Source organism: Rhinopithecus roxellana, chromosome 6 (assembly GCF_007565055.1).
Source record: "Rhinopithecus roxellana isolate Shanxi Qingling chromosome 6, ASM756505v1, whole genome shotgun sequence".
Taxonomy (NCBI): Eukaryota; Metazoa; Chordata; class Mammalia; order Primates; family Cercopithecidae; genus Rhinopithecus; species Rhinopithecus roxellana.
In genome coordinates this window covers 11,845,191-11,870,156 of record NC_044554.1, presented here as the reverse complement: position 1 = coordinate 11,870,156, position 24,966 = coordinate 11,845,191, and the positions used below count along the sequence as shown (strand labels likewise).

At 38.4% G+C, this 24,966-nt stretch overlaps 1 protein-coding gene across 2 annotated transcripts in view; it reads left to right on the top strand.

Moving 5' to 3' along the window:
- PRKAR2B (protein kinase cAMP-dependent type II regulatory subunit beta) overlaps positions 1-24,966 on the top strand; it is a 114,479-nt gene that overhangs the window by 59,845 nt on the left and 29,668 nt on the right. Inside the window, exons 3-4 of one of the 2 annotated variants that reach the window (XM_010382415.2) lie at positions 16,119-16,171; positions 23,025-23,108. In XM_010382415.2, the coding sequence (XP_010380717.2) occupies positions 16,119-16,171; positions 23,025-23,108 (137 nt within the window). The remainder of the gene's footprint in view (positions 1-16,118; positions 16,172-23,024; positions 23,109-24,966) is intronic. The other variant, XM_030933161.1, reaches the window with a different exon arrangement.

Below are 24,966 nucleotides of genomic sequence, written 5' to 3'. Positions count from 1 at the left end.
ATCTCCAGGCAGCTCAAAACACAGAGAGAGACTCTGTTTGTGTTTGTTTGGGAGAAAATAAAGGAAGATAACAAGAGTCCCTGCCTGGTAATCCAGATAATTCTTCCAGATCTTATCTAAAAAATAATTTTTAAATGACTACATAGATATCAGTAGTATGGATGAATATTTATTTTAATTTCTTGTTTGTTTTTCGGGAATTTAGATTTCTCTTTTTTGACTGCCATTTATTCAGATCAGATTACTTGATGAGCACTTACGGAATTGGGCATGAAGAATTTCAAGACTTTTAATAATATTTCTAAACTCATCCCTCTGTTCCCACTTCCACCCCCAATTGAGAATTTCACTAGCTGTATATGAAAAAGTCTATTCTAAACTCTGCATCCTGGCCAGGTGAGGTGGCTTATGCCAGTAATCCTAGCATGTTTGGAGATCAAGGCAGGAGGATTGCTTGAGCCGAGGAATTCATGACCAGTCTAAGCAATATAGCAAAAGCCACCTCTAAACCCCCCCCACCAAAAAAAAAAAGCCAGGAACAGTGGTGTGCCCCTGTAGTCCTAGCTACTTGGGAGGCTAAGGCGGGAGGACAGCCTGAGCGCAGGAGTTTGAGGCTGTAGTGAGCTGTGATTGCACCATTGCACTCTACCCTGGGTGATAGAGCAAGACTGTGTCTCTTAAAACAAACAAACAAACAAACAAAAAAACAAACTAGGCATCCTCTCTAATACTGACTTGTATAAAAAAACAAATTTGCTAATTTAATAGAGTTAAAATGCTGAATTATTAGTTTATATTTCTTGTCTGTTATTGTCTTTATATCATATCATTTTTTTTAAAAGTTCATCTAAATTTATCATTTATCATCCCACAAATCTTGATTTAAGTCTTGATATGAAGAAATGAAAGTTAAAAAAGAAGAAATCTAAATTTCCAACAAAAAACCACATATAAATTAAAATAAATATCTATATGTATTACTGATTCCTATGCAGCCACTTAAAAATTGTTTTAGTGGAGTACCTAATAATGTAGGAAAATGTTTACCAAATCTTATTTTTATTTTTTTAAAGCAGACTTATAAGACAAATGTGTACTTTGAACTCACAGAAAATAATGCGTGAAAAAAAGTCTGATGAGTTCCCCTTTACAAAATGGAAATGGATCTTTTCAAGAAGAAATGCTTATTACATTATTTACATGGGTTTATTTCTTTTGCCTTTAAATAATGAAAAAAACCAGTCTGAATTGTACTGTTTTGTAAATATTCATTCTATATTTTGAATATTTGGATATTGATTTGCATTGCTCTATTACAATTTGCTTATATTTAATAGCATCAAGAATTTTTTTAAATTTCTGATAATCAGTAGAGAGGCTTGATTGAAATATGTTCCCCTAAAGCCCATATTTGATAGTTTTGTTACTAAATTTAGAAGCCAGTAATTGACTGAACTATTTTCTTGTAATTATGGCTATATTTTAGTTTAATTTTCTCATCCTAAAGCCATTAGGTCAAGTGATACTTGTTCTGAAAATATATTAATAAATTGGGAGGGATTCTATAATGTGTCTGTTCCTATAATTCTCTGATACGTGTGTGCTAGGCAGCATTCATCTCAAAAACAGTCAGTAAAACTACTCAGAAATTTTAAGTAACTGTAGCTTTACTATATCCGAAAGGTAAAGTTGTATTCTGATAATGTAGCTAGATCATTATCAGTTAGTATTTATATTTAGATTAATGTGGTTCAGGGTGTCAGGCCAAAATAAATGCCAAGAGACTGATCGTATTATCTAAGCAATTAGAGCATTGGCACAAATTCTTGGGAAGCTATTTGTTGACTTGTTAACCAAAGAGTTAGGATTCTCTTTTTATTTCATCTTGGCATTTTAATTTCTTGAAATTCATAATATCAACTGCAATGCTCAGAAATCCTTATCAGACCATTTTCAGCAAAGTACGAATGTAGTTTCTATTACAGTTCTGTCCTCTAGTACAAGTTGATCCAATTACTCTTTGCTGCTTAATAGTTCTAGAGAACAGCATTGAAGAATTCTGACGATTAGTAGCAAACAACATTGACTTTAAAAATGGATAGTTTCCCAAACATACTCTCCTCTGAATTATTTTTCTCGCCCTTTTTTTTTTCTCGCCCTTTTTATTATATCTGTTTATCTTATTCTTGGTCATTTGTGAGGTTCTATTTTTTGTCTTAAAGAAAATTTAAATAGAGAATTTGTGAAATACCATGGATTACATGCATCTGTCTTTTCGTGGGTTAATCTTGTATCCTTATCTAAGGAACACTGGGAGCTAGAGGGGACCACTGTTCCATTGTGAAAGAGAGTGAAGGTTTCCTCTATTCTCAGAATCCCACAGGCTACTCTTGATGTATGAACAGTAGACTTAAGTAGAATATTTGAGCCTATCCTATTCTGGACTCATCCTCTTAGAAACGTTCCATGTTGATAGGATTCCTTTTATAAACCGATTGAATGCTGTGTCCTCTTTATTGTGCCATGCTATAAATAAGTCAATTATTAAAAGAAATGGTTGATGTTTTATAGACTGAATGCATACTTGTAGAGCGTGTGGTAGAAAGACATTTTATTGAGGATAGTTCCAGCGATTGAGTACACATAGTAAAGTTTTTAACACTTTGGAACCCAAGAGTAGAATAAAAAATTATTTACAAAATGTATGTGAGTTCTGACATAGGGTATTGTTTTTCCTTCGGACGCATTTTTGAAGAAAAAAATTTACACATGAAAAAAACCAGATTAAATATTTTGGCATGTACAGTTGTGTTTTTTTTTTTTTTTGGAGACAACGTCTCACTCTGTTGCCCAGGCTGGAGTGCAGTGGCGCCATCTTGGCTTACTGCAACCTCCGCTTCCTGGGTTCAAGTGATTCTCATGCCTTATCTTCCTAAGTAGCTGGGATTACAGGCGCGCACCACCATGCCCAGTTAATTTTTTTTTTTTTTTTTTTTTTTTTAGTAGAGATGGGATTTCGCCATATTGGCCAGGCTGGTCTTGAACTCCTGACTTTAGGTGATACACCTGCCTTGGCCTCCTAAAGTGCTGGGATTACAGACATGAGCCACCGTGCCTGGCCAGCATATACAGTTTTAATAAGAGGAAAATAGCAAATGATGAACAAATTTTTATTTGTTTGAAGCTCTCCATTGTTGCTTATTTATGTATTTCAGCAATATCCTTCCCAATAGTGTCCTGAACTTGATGTTTATTTGTGGGGTGTGAATGTTTCTTAATTAATTATACAGTCCCTTAACAAGTAGTGGTATACATGTAAAGGAAAATCGTTTTTAGAAACATAAAAACATAAAAAGGAATTAGTAAATTTGGAGTTCTATTCTAAATACTATTGTTAAAGGGCTACAAAAATAATGGGCTTATAATGAATCATGGCAATTTAGTCAAATATTTAGAATATCTAAAATGTTTGTGAGACAGCAGAATATTTTATAGTAGAATTAATAGGAAAAAAGTTTTATAGAAATTTGTTTAGGAATAGTAATTACATGTCTGAGATGGTTTAGAACCTACCTAAGTAAAGGTCAAAAATACAGTTTTATAGAGAACTAGAAAGTGGTTTGTGAATGGCTGATTCTTAAAGCTCCATTGATAACCTTGGGGAGAGGCAGAACATCCTAGATTAAATAGAAATTGTATTTCTCTTATTTCACCAAGACAGGGTTATACAGTTAAGTATCTTGGCTAAAATATTTATAGTAAAATTTTGCTGACACTGAACATAACTGGTCTGGGAATTAAATATTCACTTAAGTACTATTTCATGCATGGTGCCAAAATTTCTGCCAGAAAGGTAAAAGATATATTGCGTTTTTTGTAACTGGAATGTAGCCTGTAACCGAGTGGATTATAGTAACTTTTAATATTTTGATGCAAGAAGTAGGAAAATATTAAAAATTGAAAGGTGGTTTTAAGGAAATTGTAATGGTTCTGTTCAGAGTTTATGAGACAGCCTTATTCTGTGGATTTTTAAATTATGAAGTTCCCTGCTATTTTTATGTAAATGGTGATGTCAGTTTCAGCCCTTCCTCCATTTGCCTTAAGCCAGAGAAAGAGAGGGAGAGAGAGAGAGAGAATAAGAGAGAGAAATACCTTGTGTTGGGGCCATCAGTGGTTTCTTTGATAGTCATCAGTGGCATTCATAAAATTCTGGTTTTCTCGCCTTCTGAGGTTGTAGTAACACTTGCACTTCCCCATCTTGTTGAAGTTAGGACTGACCATATAACTTGTCTAATGCAATGTGATGTATATTCCTTATTGGCAGAAGAGACATCTGTCACTTCCAGGCAGAAACTTTAGGGACTGGTGGCCTTCCAAATTGCAGAGTCTCCATCAGCCTGCAGCCTTCAGTAAGGAAGTGGAACCAAGTACCCACTCTCCTGAGGTGGGCATACTGTGTGACCAAGAAATACACTTATGCTGTTTTGAGTCACTGAGATTATGGGGCAGTGTTTGTTACTGTTGTGTAAACCAGTCTAATCTGACATATGCAGTATGCTGTTTCTTTATGCCTGAGGATAAGGAAGAAGATAATAACGTTTCTCATCAACTAAAATGACCATTTATTTACTCAGTCATTTTTGTTAACATTTACTGTGTGCCCACTGTTCTAGGTGCTAGGAAAACAGCAAGGAGCAAAACAAAGCAACCTCTTCTTCCCACTCTTTATTAATTCTTTAGGGAACCTCCTTTGCTGTGAAACCTTCTCCTGCCCTCTGAGCTGCTAGTTGCTCCTTTCCCGTCTGTGTTCCTCCAGCACTTTGTAGATATCGTCATTGTGGCACTGGTGTTATCATGATCATTCTATTTCTGTCTTGATTTCTAGACTGTTTCTATGAATGTTTTAAATATAGTACATATATAATATTGAAAGTAATATAAAATGTGTAGGCAAAACAAGTTACACATTATATAAAATGTATAACAAAAGAATATATATACATACACATAGATGCTTTGCATTATCCCTTTATTCCCTTTATGTCATCCCCCACATTTCAAAAAATATTTTTTGAATGAATAAATAAGACTTCCCTGTGGGCCTTTTGCCTGAATGTGATTTGGGAACAAAATGTGAGCTTCTGTATTTTGGGCATGTTATTCCAATGCCTTTGCTCTGTGAATTCAAATTTAAGAGCATTACTAATGGATGAGAACAGGTTTGTACCAAATTACCTGGGCAGAAATGTGAATGAACAGGGGAGGGGGAAGCCTATTAACTTGTCATTGTGCTTCTTCCCTTTACTTATCTATATATATATATGTTACTGTTAATAGCCTTTTACCAGTGTTTCTCAATCTTTTTTCTATTATTGTCCCCTACCCCCCAGTTTTTTTAGGCTGTTTCCCCCTAAATGCCCCCAATGAGATTTTACTGCCACAGAAATACTGTATATCTGTTTATGTATTGAATGTATATCTGTGCTTTATAAAAAAAAATACAGTAAGTCTTTTTGCCCGCTAAGAACCAGTTTTCTTGGTTGATGCATGCCTTCAACTAATATTTGAAAAACGTAATTTTTTTTCCTTTGTAGGAGGGTGTTTCCACTTCAATAAGCTAAGTTTAACTCTATTGAGTCACAACTCTGTTAATTAATACACCTGTGCTTTTATAACAGCTTTATTTTAAGCTAATTATTATTTAAATAAGTATGCTAAAATCTTAGTTTATTGAGAACATTGGCAAATTAACTTTTATATATTTTATAGAAGTCAATTTTTCTAGATTAAAGGCCTCTAAACCTCGCAGTCATTCTGTGCAAGCTGTATTTGCCTTTTATTCCTTCAGCACATACTTATTGTCTAGTGTGTTCAAGACTCTGCCAGAGCTGAGGACCCAGTGAATCATGGAGTTCAGTCTGCTTCCTTTAACTCCTTGCTAGCCAGGATGAGAATATGGGTCATGTATACTTGTCCAGTGCAGAGTCGTTTTGACCATACTGATTTTAAAACATCAATGACAAAATGTTATGAGCTTTTAGTGAAAAACCCTGGGAGTTGAATAATCCCTCATCTGTCATTCTGTATGCATAGCACATGAAAAGGTTGAGGGCCAGGTCCCACAATATGCGAAGTCAGTATAGTTTGTATTTTCCTGTTCTGTCCTGCAAGTTGTGACCATTGTCTGGCTACACCATTGCACATTACTCTGTCTGCAGTATGGGAATCTGCTTAAATTCTTGGGCCATTCTGTATAACCAGTGTAGTATATACATACATATATGGACAACAAAACAGGGAAACCTCACTATAAGATTCCTTAAAGAATAAGGTTTTGGTTCTTACCACTGTTTAATTGCCAAACAAAAAGGATGAAGTATATAGTTTCAAGCTAAATTTCAGATTGCGTAGGAGGTATGGGGCAAATATGTTTCAGAAAGAATACGAGGCAGTACAAGTTATCTGGAGGCTTTGGTTTGAGTGCCCATCCAGAGATAGAGCCATTCATTCATTTATTTTTTATTTTTTATTATACTTTAAGTTCTAGGGTCCATGTGCACAACGTGCAGGTTTGTTACATATGTATACATGTGCCATGTTGGTGTGCTGCACCCATTAACTCATCATTTACATTAGGTATATCTCCTAATGCTATCCCTCCCCCCTCCCCCCACCACACGACAGGCCCCAGTGTGTGATGTGAACACGGTGTCCAAGTGTTCTCATTGTTCAATTCCCACCTATGAGTGAGAACATGCGGTGTTTGGTTTTCTGTCCTTGAGATAGTTTGCTGAGAATGATGATTTCCAGCTTTATCCATGTCCCTGCAAAGGACATGAACTCATCCTTTTTTATGGCTTTACAGTATTCCATGGTGTATATGTGCCACATTTTCTTAATCCAGTCTATCATTGATGGTCCTTTGGCTTGGCTCCAAGTCTTTGCTATTGTGAATAGTGCTGCAATAAACATACGTGTGCATGTGTCTTTATAGCAGCACGATTTATAATCCTTTGGGTATATACCCAGTAATGGGATGGTTGGGTCAAATGGTATTTCTAGTTCTAGATCCTTGAGGAATTGCCACACTGTCTTCCACAATGATTGAACTAGTTTATAGTCCCACCAACAGTGTAAAAGTGTTCCTGTTTCTCCACATTCTCTCCAGCACCTGTTTTAATGATCGCCATTCTAACTGGTGTGAGGTAGTATCTCACTGTGGTTTTGATTTGCATTACTCTGATGGCCAGTGATGATGAGCCTTTTTTCATGTGTCCGTTGGCTGCATAAATGTCTTTTTTTGAGAAGTGTCTGTTCATATCCTTTGCCTGCTTTTTGTTGGGGTTGTTTGATTTTTTCTTATAAATTTGATTAAGTTCTTTGTAGATTCTGGATATTAGCCCTTTGTCAGATGGGTAGAATGCAAAAATTTTCTCCCATTCTGTAGGTTGCCTGTTCACTCTGATGGTAGTTTCTTTTGATGTACAGAAGCTCTTTAGTTTAATTAGATCCCATTTATCGATTTTAGCTTTTGTTGGCATTATGTTTGGTATTTTAGACATGAAGTTGTTGCCCATGCCTATGTCCTAAGTGGTATTGCCTAGGTTTTCTTCTAGGGTTTCTATGGTTTTAGATCTAATATTTAAGTCTTTAATCCATCTTGAATTAATTTTTGTATAAGATGTAAGGAAGGGATCCAGTTCCAGCTTTCTACATATATTGCTAGCCAGTTTTCCCAGCACCATTTATTAAATAGGGAATCCTTTCCCCATTTCTTGTTTTTGTCAGGTTTGTCAAAGATCAGATGGCTGTAGATGTGTGGTATTATTTCTGAGGGCTCTGTTCTGTTCCATTGGTCTATATCTCTGTTTTGGTACCAGTACCATGCTGTTTTGGTTACTGTAGCCTTGTAGTATAGTTTGAAGTCAGGTAACGTGATGCCTCCAGCTTTGTTCTTTTGACTTAGGATTGTCTTGGCAATGCAGGCTCTTTTTTGGTTCCATATGAACTTTAAAGTAGTTTTTTCCAAATCTGTGAAGAAAGTCATTGGTAGCTTCATGGGGATGGCATTGAATCTATAAATTACCTTGGGCAGTATGGCCATTTTCACAATATTGATTCTTCTATCCATGAGCATGGAATGGTCTTACATTTGTTTGTGTCCTCTTTTATTTCACTGAGCAGTCGTTTTTAGTTTTCCTTGAAAAGGTCTTCACATCCCTTGTAAGTTGGATTCCTAGGTATTTTACTCTCTTTGAAGCAATTGTGAATGGGAGTTCATTCACAATTTGGCTCTCTGTTTATTTGTTATTGGTGTATAGGAATGCTTGTGATTTTTGCACACTGATTTTGTATCCTGAGACTTTGCGGAAGTTGCTTATCAGCTTAAGGAGATTTGGGACTGAGACGACAGGGTTTTCTAAATATCCAATCATGTATCTACAAACAGGGACAATTTGACTTCCTCTTTTCCTAATTGAATACCCTTTATTTCTTTCTCATGCCTGATTGCCCTGGCCAGAACTTGCAATACTGTATTGAATAGGAGTGGTGAGAGAGGGCATCCCTGTCTTGTGCCAGTTTTCAAAAGGAATGCTTCCAGTTTTTGCCCATTCAGTATGATATTGGCTGTGGGTTTGTCATAAATAGCTCTTATTATTTTGAGATACATTCTATCAATATCTAGTTAATTGAGAGTTTTTAGCATGAAGGGCTGTTGAATTTTGTTGAAGGCCTTTTCTGAATGTATTGAGATAATCATGTGGTTTTTGTCTTTGGTTCTGTTATATATTTATTGATTTGTGTATATTGATCAATATATATAGCCTTGCATCCCAGGGATGAAGCCAACTTGATCATGGTGGATAAGCTTTTTGATATGCTACTGGATTTGGTTTGCCAGTATTTTATTGAGGATTTCTGCATCAATGTTCATCAGGGATATTGGTATAAAATTCTCTTCTTTTGTTGTGTCTCTGCCAGGCTTTGGAATCAGCATGATGCTGGCCTCATAAAATGAGGATTCCCTGTTTTTCTATTGATTGAATAGTTTCAGAAGGAATGGTACCAGCTCCTCTACCTCTGGTAGAATTCGGCTGTGAATCCATCTGGTCCTGGACTTTTTTTGGTTGGTAGGCTATTAATTATTGCCTCAATTTCAGAGCCTGTTATTGGTCTATTCAGGGATTCAACTTCTTCCTGGTTTAGTCATGGGAGGGTGTATGTGTCCAGGAATTTATTCATTTCTTCTAGATTTTCAAGTTTATTTGCGTAGAGGTGTTTATAGTATTCTCTGATGATAGTTTGTATTTCTGTGGGATCAGTGGTGATATCCCCTTTATCATTTTTTATTGCATCTATTTGATTCTTCTCTCTTTTCTTCTGTGTTAGTCTTGCTAGTGGTCTTTCAATTTTGTTGATCTTTTCAAAAAACCAGCTCCTGGATTCTTTGATTTTTTTGAAGGGTTTTTTGTGTATCTATCTCCTTCAGTTCTACTCTGATCTTAGTTATTTCTTGCCTTCTGCTAGCTTTTGAATGTGTTTGCTCTTGCTTCTCTAGTTCTTTTAATTGTGATGTTAGAGTATCAAGTTTAGATCTTACCTGCTTTCGCTTGTGGGCATTTAGTGCTATAAATTTCCCTCTACACACTGCTTTAAATGTGTCCCAGAGATTCTGGCATGTTGTGTCTTCGTTCTCATTGGTTTCAAAGAACATCTTTATTTCTGCCTTTCATTTCGTTATGTACCCAGTAGTCATTCAGGAGTAGGTTGTTCAGTTTCCATGTAGTTGAGTGGTTTTGAGTGAGTTTCTTCATCCTGAGTTCTAGTTTGATTGCACTGTGGTCTAAGAGTCAGTTTGTTATAATTTCTGTTCTTTTACATTTGCTCAGGAGTGATTTACTTCCAACTATGCGGTCGATTTTGGAGTAAGTGTGATGTGGTGCTGAGAAGAATGTATATTCTGTTGATTTGGGATGGAGAGTTCTGTAGATGTCTATTAGGTCCAGTTGGTGCAGAGCTGAGTTCAATTCTTGGACATCCTTGTTAACTTTCTGTCTGGTTGATATGTCTAATATTGACAGTGGGGTGTTAAAGTCTCCCATTATTATTGTAGGTCTCTAAGGACTTGCTTTATGAATCTGGGTGCTCCTGTATTTAGGATAGTTAGCTCTTCTTGCGTAATTGATCCCTTTACCATTATGTAATGGTCTTCTTTGTCTATTTTGATCTTTGTTGGTTTAAAGTCTCTTTTATCAGAGGCTAGGATTGCAACCTCTGCTTTTTTTTTTTGTTTTTTGCTTTCCATTTTCTTGGTAGATCTTCCTCCATCCCTTTATTTTGAGCCTAGGTGTGTCTTTGCATGTGAGATGGGTCTCCTGAATACAACACACTGATTGGTCTTGACTATCCAATTTGCTTGTCTGTGTCTTTTAACTGGGGCATCTAGCCCATTTACATTTAAGGTTAATATTGTCTTGTGTGAATTTGATCCTGTCATTGTGATGTTACCCTGTTATTTTGCCTGTTAATTGATGCAGTTTCTTCATAGCGTCGATGGTCTTTACCATTTGGCATGTTTTTGCAGTGGCTGGTACTGGTTTTTCCTTTCCATGTTTACTGCTTCCTTCAGGAGCTCTTCTTGTAAGGGAGGCCTGGTGGTGACAAAATCCCTCAGCATTTGCTTGTCTGTAAAGGATTTTATTTCTCTTTCACTTATGAAACTTAGTTTGGCTGGATATGAAATTCTGGGTTGAAAGTTCTTTTCTTTAAGAATGTTGAATATTGGCCCCCACTCTCTTCTGGCTTGTAGAGTTTCTGCTGAGAGATCCGCTGTTAGTCTGATGGGGTTCCCTTTGTGGGTAACCCGACCTTTGTCTCTGGCTGCCCTTAACATTTTTTCCTTCCTTTCAACTTTGGTGAATCTGACAATTATGTGTCTTGGAGTTGCTCTTCTCGAGGAGTATCTTTGTGGCATTCTCTGTATTTCCTGAATTTGAATGCTGGCCTGCCTTGCTAGGTTGGGGAAGTTCTCCTGGATAATATCCTGAAGAGTGTTTTCCAACTTGGTTCCATTCTCCCCTTTACTTTCAGGTACACCAGTCAGATATAGATTTAGTCTTTTCACATAATCCCATATTTCTTGGAGGCTTTGTTCATTTCTTTTTACTCTTTTTTCTCTAAACTTCTCACTTCATTTCATTCATTTGATCTTCAATCACTGATACCCTTTCTTTGAGTTGATCGAATCAGCTACTGAAGCTTGTGCATGTGTCATGTAGTTCTTGTGCTGTGGTTTTCAGCTCTATCAGGTCATTTAAGGACTTCTCTGCATTGGTTATTCTAATTAGCCATTCGTCTAATCTTTTTTCAAGGTTTTTAGCTTCTTTGCGATGGGTTCGAACATCCTCCTTTATTTAGCTCGGAGAAGTTTGAAGCCTTCTTCTCTCAACTCATCAAAGTCATCCTCTGTCCAGCTTTGTTCCATTGCTGGTGAGGAGCTGCGTTCCTTTGGAGGAGAAGAGGTGCTCCGATTTTTAGGAGTTTCAGCTTTTCTGCTCTGGTTTTTCCTCATCTTTGTGGTTTTGTCTTCCTTTGGTCTTTGATGCTGGTGACGTACAGATGGGGTTTTGGTGTAGATGTCCTTTCTGTTTGTTAGTTTTCCTTCTAACAGTCAGGACCCTCAGCTGCAGGTCTGTTGGAGTTTGCTGGAGGTCCACTCCAGACCCTGTTTGCCTGGGTATCACCAGCGGAGGCTGCAGAACAGTGAATATTGTAAAACAGCAAATGTTGCTGCCTGATCGTTCCTCTGGAGGCTTCGTCTCAGAGGGGCACCTGGCCATGTGAGGTGTAATTTGGCCCCTACCGGGAGGTACCTCCCAGTTACACTACTTGGGTGTCAGGGACCCACTTGAGGCAGTCTGTCTGTTCTCAGATCTCAGACTCCGTGCTGGGAGAACTACTACTCTTTTCAAAGCTCAGTTGGAAATGCAGAAATCACCTGTCTTCTGCATTGCTCACGCTGGGAGCTGTAGACTGGAGCTGTTCCTATTTGGCCATCTTGGAACCTTCCTCTTCGTTTATTTGTTACAGAAATATTTACTGACCTCCTAATCTTTGTGCCAGGACTTTTGGTGAGTAAGACAAAAGGCTCTCATTTTCACTCATCCTCTCTGTCCCCATTTCTTGGACAAATTGTGTAGGACATTTTAACATTGAGCAAGTATTCATTCATTCATTCATTCATTCATTCATTCATTCATTCATTCAATGTGTGTTTGAGTGTGTATAATACAAATACATTATTGTGAGATATTAAAAAAAGGACATCTCTGCTCTCAAGGACCTTGCAAGCTTGTTTGTTCACCAACCAGTCATTTATTTAAAAAAAAGAAAAAAGTGCATTGAGCTAGTAGGCAATGTGCCAGGTCAGTGCTAGGGAAATACAGAGATGAACAAGAGCATACAGTTGGTACCTGGAGGGCTACGCCTCAGCCTGGAGAGGCAAGCAGCTTGTAACATCTTTAGAAGCATGCAGTGTGGTAAATGGCAATAATGAGCTCTTCCCACTGTATTGCGAGAGTGCAAAGGATGAGCACAGAAGTGGAGTTTCCAGAATTAGTTCTGTGTAGGTGAAAGGTCAAGATGTGACTCTCCATCTGACTTTTTAGTTGAGTCTGGAGAGAAGGGTTGGCTTGGAAAGGAGATTGGAGGGAGTTCCATTCAGAAGAAACAGTTTAAGTGATGATAAAGAGCTATAAGGCACGATGACAGCTTTACAAAACTGCAGATACTTTATTTTGATTTGGCTATGGAAGGTGGGGGTAGATGAATTCTAATGTAGTGAAACAATTGCAACAGGAACGTCAGTAACTAAGTCCTTGTAGTATTGGCACAATATGTAGTTCAATGAAACAGATAGCCCAGATATGGACAAACATACTATGTGGTAAAGTGGATATCACAAATCAACAGAGTGTTAGGTAATAATATTGAGATGATTGATAAAGTATTTGGAAAAATAATAGATTCTTACTCCAGATGATTTTTAGTTAGGGCTTGGGGGCTAGGCATTTAGAAATTTGAGAATTAGGATTGCTTTCTGTGAATTAAAATTTAAGATCAACAATTTAAGATCAACAGTAATTAAAAAATAAGATCAACAGAGGGTGGGTGGGTGTGTATATGTAAAACAAGTTATCTTAACCAAATATCTTGCCTACTGCCTACTGCCACCTCGTTGAACGTGTCAATCCCATGAACATGGCCAGCTTCATGGGCCCTGCACTCACGAGGGCCGTGCATTTGGTTTAATGCTCTGCTCTTGTTGTCCTTTGGAAAGTCTTAATTTTTGAAGATGGGGCCCATATATGGTTTTTATTGTTTGTTTGTTTTGTTTTGTTTTGCACTGGGCCATACAAATTATGTAGCAGTCCTGCCTATGAAGTTGGCTGTCTCTGGGGACAGAAAGTTAGAGAGCCAAGCTTTAGAAGTAGATGTCCTTGTGCTCTCTAGAGAGTTGCAGCCAACCCAGTTAAAGTATCCTGGACACACTGGCAGGGCCATCCCTGTAGAGTGCCGCAGGCTGTCCAGCCTGATGCCATGAAACATTCAATTGATTGATTGATTGATTGATTGATTGATTTTTTTTGAGACGGAGTCTCGCTCTGTCGCCCAGGCTGGAGTGCAGTGGCCGGATCTTAGCTCACTGCAAGCTCCGCCTCCCGGGTTCACGCTATTCTCCTGCCTCAGCCTCCCGAGTAGCTGGGACTACAGGCGCCCGCCAGGTCGCCCGGCTAGTTTTTTGTATTTTTAGTAGAGACGGGGTTTCACCATGTTAGCCAGGATGGTCTTGATCTCCTGACCTCGTGATCTGCCCGTCTCGGCCTCCGAAAGTGCTGGGATTACAGGCTTGAGCCACCGCGCCCGGCCCAATTTATTTAACAAAGTTTCCTATTTCCCATTTCCTGCTCACCAAGCAATCTTTCAGTAGTGACTTGGCTGCTTCTTTGGTTTTCCAGCAGGGAGAGATCTAGCTAGTTGTGCTGGTCCGATCCTTCATTCAGGAAGGTAATTAGTAAATTGGCATTCTGGTTTCATATGTCAGTGAGGTTCTTTAATGTGAGCCTGCTTCTACATGACTGGTCCATTTCTGTTACATTTCTGAGACTGAAGGTTGAAGTCCAGGAATTATGCTGGTAAATTCACCAAAGCAGTCATGTGTAGAATAGTGGTTAAGAGCAAGAGCTTTGGAGTCAAGACAGACAATCCTGGATAAAATGTGGGTCCTGTCACTTACTAGGATGCATGATCTTGGCTTTCCTGTGCCCTACTCTTTCATCTGTCAAGTGATGACATTAACATCTACCTTAAGGTTGATGTGAGATTGAATGAGATGATGTACTTTAGATCAGGGTTTCTCAGCCTCGGTACTGTTGACATTTTTGGCCAGGTAGTTCTTTCTGTTCAGGGCGGGGCGTTTGGTGCATCGTAGGATGTTTCCAGCATCCTTGGCCTGTACCCAGTAGATGCTAGTGGCATCCCTCTAACCCCCTGTAGTTATGACAATTAAAATGTCACAGAGGCGGAAACCCTCCTGTGGAGGGCACAGTAGGACTTGGTTAAGAGTCACTGGTCCAGGTGTATAGAGTGGTGCCTGGGGGAAAGAAAGTGTTTTATGGTATAATAATGGGAATAGTGGTACCAAAGGTGATACTACTTTCGATGCCACCCTGAGGGCCCTAGGAAGACATTTGTCAGCCTTTCATTTATTCTTTGTACTTAAATTTTTTATCTATCCCAGAATAAACTCCGTATAGATTAAATATAGTACATGTAAAAAGCTCTACCTTTAAACAACTGAATGAAAAAAGAAGTAAATCTTTAGATTTGCAAATAAGGAAAGGGTTTTCGAGGTCAAAAGAAGTGATACTTCTGTGATGTTTAATGCTGGGTTTAAAACACATTGGGGAATTTTCTTTCTTCATAGATGTCATGACATTAAAAATAAACATGCATAATCTATAAAAACCTTGTAGTTATAATTGAAAAGCAAATTGGATAAAATGATTCTGAGTAATATGACAGATAAAGTGGTATGAAAATACTAATTTAAGTCAAAAAGAAAACCAGATATTTCCTATAGATAAGGACAAAGGAGGAAATACAGTCGTCCTGTAAACATTTGAAAATAGTTCAAATTTAGTAATTTAAAAAAATTTTAAATTATTTATTTAAATTGGCAAAGATTTTAACCAATAGCATCCAATTCTGTTGTACAGTCAGGGAAGTCTTATTACATATTTTTGATAGGACAATGGATAGGTACAGCCCTTCTAGAAAGAAACATGGTGATAAATGTGCCCTAAAAATGGTCATACCATTTAACCCTCCAAAATAAGTTTGGGAATAATGCTTACAGCATAATCTGAAATGTAGACAAATATCGATGCATGAAAGTGTTTATTGCAAAGTTGTTTTAATATAAGCCAGCTAAATGTTCAGTATTGGAGAAGTAGTTATTTACAGCGTATGATAATCTACAATCCTTAAATGCAGTATTTACACAGTGTTTCTAATGACATGCAAAATTCTTATAGTGTTAAATGAAAAAAGCAGGTTTTTAAGTTGCATATGCAATATAAACTCAACCCAGAAAAAAGACTGGAAGGAAATATCCAAAATGTTAATATTTGTCCCTGAAATACACAAAGTGTTAATATTTGTTCCGTAATATTTAGATTATGGATAATTTGTGAAAGTCACAACTATATGATTAAATTGATCATTTCATGGCAGACAGCCTTTTCTTTTGTTTCTGTTCTTTTAGGTAATGTTTAGATACTATGCCTTGGAAATGAAAATGAAAGGGTTTAGGCTATGTTTCTCTAAATGGGAGAAATCAGAAAGTGTCAATGCCCAAAAATACAGCTTTATTTTTAAGTAAATTATAAATTGCAATATGAAACCAGTTTTGGGGGGTAGACTGCTTCCCCTGGTTGAGGTGAATTAATGGTTTTTTATACTGTGGTACTCTTTTTGTTCATTAAGTGTTAACGATGTACTCATTGCAGTATGGTTTTTGATGAAACAATCTAAGATGTTCATTTCTGTTTTTATAGTATGTGCAGAAGCTTATAATCCTGATGAAGAAGAAGATGATGCAGAGTCCAGGGTATGTAATTTACTGAATGAATGAATTTTAAATTGATGCCCTTGTCATATTTAAGGAAAATAATCATAGAAAAGATGTTAACAGGCATGCAGGTTAACAGGAGACATAATGGAATTATTTTGACTATTTCTTTTCTTAGTCTCATCTCCAATAGCCTACTCCTGCTGAGTCTTGCAGAATTATTTTTATCTGAAGAGTATAAAGAGATATATTTTATCTCTTTACAAAATATATCCTGGTGATGAAAAATGTTTTCAGCTGTCTTTCTCATAGTGATAATACTATTTTTCTTAGACAGTGTTTCTAGTAAACAAAAATACTGGGAAAGACCTCCTACTCCTATTAATTTATAACACCAGAAAGTTACTCTGAAACAAACAAATCACAGTAAAATCACATCCAGTGTCAGTACAGCAGTTAGGATTATTTTTGAAATCTGTGAGTCTTCATCGTTTGCTCAGCAGCTGACTTCTTGCAGGCCCTAATGTTTTTGTAAGAATTTGTCCACTGTGATTTCAGCAGTTTTTAAGCTATGTCTTTCAGCTCAGTTCTATTGTTTATTTAGTAAAAAGTAAACTAAGAGATGACTATGCCTGGAAATGGAAAGTAATTAAATTTCTGCACCACCCTCCTCCCCTTTTTTTGAGTACGTATTTGCAAAAGTGCCTCTTGTTTCTTTGGCCTTAAACAGTATAAACAAAAACTTATTTTTGTAGCTCTGAAAAGTACTTAAGTAAGATTGAGATTTCTTGTGGAGAAGCAGATACTACGTCCCTAAGTCATTACATCATTAAGCTCCTTGAAACATATGTAAAATGCAGTGGTATCGGGAGGCTTACAACATGGAAGATCTTGAAATCCCATTTTATTCCTGGACCCATGGGGATTCCCACTACCAGGATTGTGGAAGCTCATTTCTCACTATTAGAACTTCAGTTATTTTCATGAAGTTTATAAATCCTAGCCTGGAAATGATGTTGTTTTAGGATTAAGGTATTTTTACTAATCTGTGATGTACGGTTACCCCTCTGTATAGTCTGAAAAACTAGACCTTGCCTACCATATACTTTACTATACCCATATACTGTATCTAGCAGAAACAGTACTGGGTGGCATTGAAGACAACATGCATTCTTTATATGTGTGTATAAATGGATATGATAAAATTTAGTAATTGGGATAAGAGCAATCGAGATGAGCTGGTTTAAATTAATAAAAACCTAAATTAATGAACATTTGCAATACAGTTTAAAAACAATATGCAGTATCTCATTGATTCAAAAGCTGTTTGGCCTTGAATTTTAGCTGCCATTTAATTCATGAGGTAAATAAAGTGTTTTGGCAGGTTCACTCCAGCTAATTTCTAACAGTTTTGTTGGGGAGGCTATACCAGTTAAGATTCATTTGGCTGTGTAAAACCTAACCCTATCAAGACAAATGTGAAAAAGAAATCACTGGGGAGAGATTATCAGACAAATGCTTGGAGATCATATTGAACTACAGAAAGCATTCAAAGGCCAAGCTGTAGGCCTGGGAGGCAGGAGCCAGCTCAACTCTGGGGTCCATCAAGAGCCAGAGTGTAAGACTTAGCGTAGTGTCTTTGAAAGGGGCTCAGCTACTCATCTCTGTTACTGTGTCTCTCAGTTCAAAATTCCAACTTCCCAAGAGTTTCTGATGCACTCATCTCTGGCCCAGGATAGGGCCATGGTCAACAAGTCCAACCTACTTGGGAACCACTTCTATAAATAAGGGCAGTTACTAGAGGAGGAGGAATCTTTGTGGTTGGGCCTTTACCGTAAGAGCTGTCCCCTGTAACACCTTTTAAAGTTATTTTTAATAGTTTTTTTTGGTAATTAATGTATTAATTATATGTTTGATTATAGCAAAGTACCTTAGGTTATCAATTAGGTTGAGTATTCTCTCCTCTAAGTGTGTTACTAAAAATTGTACTTATTTTGGTCTCAAAAACTATGAGGCATACCACACCACATGCTTGGGAATGATTATTACAGGTTTCAAAATTATTTAGATCCAGAAGCATATTGGGAAGTATCTATAAGAAAAATGTATACTGTGTTGTGATAAAATTACATTTCATTTGGACATTTTGTATTACCTCTGAGACTCACCAAATCCTTAAGTCTGTAGTATAAACAGAAATTTATCCTCTGATACGAATTCAAAGAAAATGTAAATACTTAAGACTCATTTTGGAAAATAACAGATTTTAGTTGGAATGCCTTTAATAAATGAAAATTTAAGGGTTGTCTAAATCTAGCATGTAGAAACTGGTAGAGAACAGCTGATAAACTTAAGGGTAGAGTATTTCTATGTTTCTCCACAAAAATGTTTTGGAGTTCCATCTGCATATCTGGTCTGGTGCTAGGTGTAAAGTGGTGAGCAAATGGACAAATCTCTGCCCTCTTGGAGCTTACAGTCTAGAGAGAGAAGCAGACAAGTGAATACATTAATGAAAAGTTAAAAAACATGAAGTGCTAAAGAAACAGTGAAACACTGTAGGGATCCAAACACAAGCCCCAAGCCAGCAGGGGCTCTGATACTCTGGAATGGTTGAAACAAGCATCCTTGAGGTGAGGCTGGAAGGATGGGCAGGCAGAGAGTCTTGCCAGAAGCCCCCTTAGTGCATTTTAGATGGAGCTGAGCCTGGCATAGGGGAAGGCAGGTGGAGCTGGGCCAAATGGCTGCAGTGAGGGTAGAGAAGGAAGGAATGGGGATTTAATTCTCACCAAACGTGATGGAGTCCACTGAGGTTTTAAGCTGGAGAAGGGAGTATCCTGATTTAAACTTTTGAAAGATTATTTTCAGCTCTGTGTGGAGAATGGATGGGACAAATACGAAAATACCTTGTGTAGATTTCTCTTGCCTAACAGCATAGATACAGTGTTTTTGTTTTGTTTTGTTTTTGTTTTTGTTTTTTGTTTTCTGTTTTTTGATTTTTTGTTTTTTTGGTTTTGGAGACAATCGTCTTGCTCTGTCACTCAGGCTGGAGTGCAGTGGTGCAATCTCAGTTCCCTGCAACCTCTGCCTCCTGGGTTCAAGCGATTCTCATGCCTCAGCCTCCTGAGTAGCTGGGACTGCAGGTGTGCACCACCACATACCTGTCTAATTTTTGTATTTTTAGTAGAGATGGTGTTTCGCCCTGTTGGCCAGGCTGGTCTTGAATTCCTGGCCTCAGGTGATCCACCCACCTTTGCCTCCCAAAGTTAGGATTACCGGCATAAGCCACTGTGCCCACTCGATATACAGCGTTCTTTAAAGAAAATGTCTAAGTTTAAACCTTACTTATTAACTGGTTTTCTTTTTTTTTTTAATGGAAAGGCAGCAAAAATTTAGAGCAGAAGTTGGCAAAGTTTTTTTTTTTTTTAAACTGAAAAATGCACTGTTTTCCGAGAGTAAATATTTTAGGCTTTGAGGAGTCAACTACTCTGCAACTACTCAGTTCTGCTGTAGTAGCTTGAAAGCAGCTGTAGGTAATACATCAATGAAAGACACATCTGTTGTGTTATATTAAAACTATGACATTTGAATTTGAATTTAATATAGATTTTGTGTGTCAGGAAATATTATCATTTGTTTGATTTTTCCCCCCAGTCATTAAAAAATGTAAAATTATTCTTAGCCTAGAAGCCATACATACAAAAACAGCTTTGCTTGCAGGTGTAGTTTGCTGGTCCCTGGTTTAGAGTATAGACTCTGTAGCTGGCCTGGCTGGCATGAATCCTGCTCTGCACCTTATGGACTGGATGACACTGGACAAGTGATTTAGGCAAGTTGATTTCCTTAGCTCTAAATTTCTTAACCTGCTTCATGGGATCTATCACTAGGATAAAATGAGTTAATATTAGTAAAGCCTTAAAATAGTACCTGGCATGTATTTATGCTACGTTTGTTTAACAAATAACATTTTTATCTGAAATCAGGAATGAATTTTAATGAAAACCAAAGTGGCCTCTGGTACACTAAAATCACAATTTGGGTGTATTGCTGAGGCCTCAGTGACCCAGAGACAGATCCCTGAGGTGGGATCACGCCAAGCCCCGGAGGAAAAATGTGGGAGAGCATCTTCAGAGCAGGTGGCTATAGTGCAGAGGAGCCGCAGTGTCAGAGACTGCACCTGCTTTCGACTGTTTACTTTCCCCAGCGAAGAGGGATTTTACTGGTGAGGTTAATTACAGAGAGTGGACTCTGGGTGCTGAGGAGTAATGGCAGGGTAAGGGAAAAGGGAAACAGGAGGAGAGCAGTAGACTATAGTGATGGAGGTGAGGCAGAGAAACAAAGACTACTTAGAAATGGTCATGAGGGATTTTACTGGTGAGGTTAATTACAGAGAGTGGACTCTGGGTGCTGAGGAGTAATGGCAGGGTAAGGGAAAAGGGAAACAGGAGGAGAGCAGTAGACTATAGTGATGGAGGTGAGGCAGAGAAACAAAGACTACTTAGAAATGGTCATTGGGTCGGGCACAGTGGCTCACGCCTGTAATCTTAGCACTTTGGAAGGCCGGGGGCGGGGGTGGATCACGAGGTCAGGAGTTCGAGACCAGCTTGGCCAAGGTGGTGAAACCCTGTCTTTACTAAAAATACAAAAATTAGCTGGGCGCAGTGGTGGGCACCTGTAATCCCAGCTGCTCAGGAGACTGAGGCAGGAGAATCACTTGAACCCAGGAGGCGGAGGTTGCAGGGAGCCGAGATCGCACCACTGCACTTTAGCCTGGGTGACAGAGCAAGACTCTGTCTTTAAAAAAAAAAAAAAAAAAAGGGGGGCCAGGCGTGGTAGCTCACAGCTGTAATCCCAGTACTTTGAGAGGCCGAACCGGACAAATCAGGAGGTCAGGAGATTGAGACCATCATGGCTAACATGGTGAAACCCCGTCTCTACTAAAAATACAAAAAAAATTAGCCAGGTGTGGTGGCGGGTGCCTGTAGTCCCAGCTACTCGGGAGGCTGAGGCAGGAGAATGACGTCAACCCGGGAGGCGGAGGTTGCAGTGAGTTGAGATCGCACCATTGTACTCCAGCCTGGGTGACAGAGTGAGACTCTGTCTCAAAAAAAAAAAAAAAAAAAAAAAAAAAAAAAAAAAGTAGAAGTGTTCTTTGGTAAGAGAGGTAGCAGGAAGAAGAGAGAAGAGAAAAAAGCTGGATTTCTGTGTGAAGGCTTATAGGAATTGAAAGGGGTGGGAAGAAAGACCTAAAATTGATCAGAGCAAAGCGGGCGCATGATACTGATGCACTCTCTCCCTTTTCCTTTCTGAGAACAGAGCTTCTCAGCAGGCAGACATCTCAGTTGCTTTGGTTTGAAGTTCTGGATGGATTTTGTGAAGTGAGAAATGACTTTCTGTTTTGTTTTAGTGTGTTAGCCTTCCTTATTTGAAGTAGGAGGAAGTGAAGTTTGGTTGGTGTGATTTGGTTAATACCTAAATTGTAAAGGTTGCTTGTGCAGCAGTGGATGAGGAGGCCCCGGGATCTGCTTTGTCTGTGTTTGTGTGTCATCTTAGACTCTAGTTTGAGATGAATATTGGGCAGATAGTAAACAAAGGTTTACATCTACCTTACCTTAGAGGGGAAAGTACAGTGACCCTTTCTCTCACTAGCTCATAGTTCATTCACGTAGTCTATACATAATGCAGATAAATGGTCTATGTATCAATAGTTTACATATAGATAGTATATCGATACTATAAATTTCCTCAATTCTTTTCAGGCTTATAATTTTCATTATTTTTTAGCCATCTGTTATGGTTTGAATTGAGGATTTAAATTCCCCATTGTGACTTTTGATATTTGTGGCTGTAAACTCCACTGCTGCCTGATTCTGTGAGCTCTGATGGTGGGGCCGGCTGCCTGAAGAGGCAGGGCACCTGCCCATCAGCTCTCATGGTCACTCTTTGAGTGAGCATTGGAACAGGAAAGGGTGGTGTATAGGTGTTCAGGAAACCAAATCCCTGTCTGCTGCGTTTAGGACTACCCCTTGCCCCCTAACTGATTTCATAGTTACAAACTGCTCATGTTCACAAAAGAGTGGACCTTTTGGTCCAAGTCAGTTGAGCCTCCTGCTAGTGAAAAGAGTCTCGAGAGATGGCAAGTCACACTTACACACAAGGCATTCTGCCACTCTTCACCCTCTAGCATACAAGTTTAGTGAGAATATAGCACACTAGTTTCCTTGAGTTCCTTGTAAAATCAGTGCACCAGCCAGCCTCCTTGGACTCTTTTTTCCCTGGAACACATATTCTCTTGGAGTGGCAGTGCATGATTGCTTACTCCCTTCTAAAAATCACTTGCTTACTGTGGGGCAGGTACATACCACATGTGTAAAAATATATTTAAATGTATAGTGCCTTATACATTTAAACATTTTACTTGCTTTCAGGGACCTTATCAAGATTCAAAAGAAAAAACTACATCCTGAAAGAGTATTAAGCTCCGTAGAAACAGAATGACGGCAGTCCAGATTTTCAGTGTAGCTGCTGGCACATGTTGTCCTTTTGTACGGGTCCCCACTGACTGGGAACTTTGGAGTCTTCCTAGTCAGTCCCAGTTCTGTACATAATGAACTAGCTAACCTAGGGGAAAATATGCTTTTGAAAAACATTTCAGTGCTATATTGATGAATGGATACCAACCTCCCCACTCCACAAGGTGAATTATGTTCCCCTACTTAGTAGGCTCATAATTACCAGTCACCAGAAGTGAATCTCAGCACCAACCTGAAGCGAACTTGAACACTAACAGTTCTTCTTTCTAACATTGGTTCTGATTTTTGTTAGTTTTTTAAGTCTCTTTGAGTGAGATGGTATTGGCTAATGTCTTTGTTTTTTAAATCTGGTGTCCTTTTAGATTATACATCCAAAAACTGATGATCAAAGAAATAGATTGCAAGAGGCTTGCAAAGACATCCTGCTGTTTAAAAATCTGGATCCGGTAAGATAAATCTTAATAATATAAATGGCTTTTTTTTCTCCCCAGTGACAGCGTCAAGAACTGTGCAGGGTCTTGAGTTTTGCCCTTTTTGTAAGCTGACATCACCCTGGGGTGATGGTAAAGGCCCCCTTGCAGATGCTTGCATGCACAGTAGGTTGAACTGCAGGAGAGGAATATTGAGTTTGGGGGAATATACTGCTGTTGGAGCAAGAAGTAAACAAGCCTGAGGTGTTTGTCCTATGGAAGATGTTATCTCATCTCTCAAGATACTATTGCCCAGGTAAAAAGAGGTTAGGACCTTGCACTCTTTGCACCCAGCAGGGATATGCAGGGATGCTCAGGGCCCATGGAGGATTGTTTCTCTTTACAGCCAGTAATAGTAATTATATTTGAATGTATATAAACTCTATATTATACAGATTAAAAGTAACATTTCACTTGACTTTAAGGTGAGGGTTTTGTTTGTTTGTTTGTTTGTTCTTTATAAGGATTTGGAAATCTCTAATCTTTGGGTTTGGTATTTCTAGAATACCCACTCTTGGTATGAGTGCGTGTGCTGTTCAAACTTTGGGATGCACTGTGATGTACATGTTCTGCTTCCTTTATCTCAGATTATGCTTAGTCATTGCTATATAGTTATTTAGGAGTGAACCTCTGCTGCCATATTCCAAATGTGAAAATAGAGTCAACTTTTGTAACTTACCTCCGCTTTTTCTTTGGTCAAACTCAGCATCTTTGAGTTTTTGGTGATGTCCTAGAGGAGAAGCATTAAATCAAGATCTGCTCTTTTTAAAATGAGGTCTTCTTAAAAAGGACATTTTTATAAAGATTCAGGTACTGCATCGTACCAGTTCTATACTGTGTCATATTTACACTCAAATATTTTTAAAATCTCCTTTGTTTCTAGTATAATTTATGTTTATATTATGTCTTCCAGGAACACAGTACATTGTGTGACTTTGGAGATTTATGTTAGGTCCACACATTACAAGTTTGTCTGTCCATCTCTGAGGCTCCATTACTGGCTTTGACAGACCTGAATTTGACCAGACCCAGGATCCATCAGTCACTTCATCTGTCCATTGTCTGAGGGCAGGAACTGTGTCTTTTGTATCTTTGCATCACTCTTTACGTAGCAGATGGCTCGCGGCTCTCTACACGCACTAGGCTCTCAAAAGAAAACATGGGACTGAGACAAGAATGCTTTATCCTTTTGTTACTGGAAAGAGGTCCTGATCCAGACCCCAAGAGAGGGTTCTTGGATCTCGCGCAAAAATGAATTCAGGGTGAGTCCGTAAAGTGAAAACAAGCTTATTAAGAAAGTGAAGGAATAAAACAATGGCCGCTCTATAGAGAGAGCAGCCCCCAGGGCTGCTGGTTGCCCATTTTTATGGTTCTTTCTTGATGATATGCTAAACAAGGGGTGGATTATTCATGCCTCCCCTTTTTAGATCATATAGGGTAACTCCTGATGTTACCATGGCATTTGTAAACTGTCATGGTGCTGGTGGGAGTGTAACAGTGAGGATGACGAGAGGTCACTCTCATGGCCATCTTGGTTTTGGTGGATTTTGGCCAACTTCTTGACTGCAACCTGTTTTATCAGCAAGATCTTTATGACCTGTATCTTGTGCTGACCTTCAGTCTCATCCTGTGACACTTAGAATGCCTTAACCATCTGGGAATGTAGCCCAGTTGGTTTCGGCCTTATTTTACCCAGCTCCTATTCAAGATGGAGTTGCTCTGGTTCATGCACCTCTGACACTTTTCTAGTTATCTAAATATACATATTTAATCCTAAATAATAGTTTTGGATAGATTTGTTATTTGTAATAAAATGATGGTGTTTAAATAATAT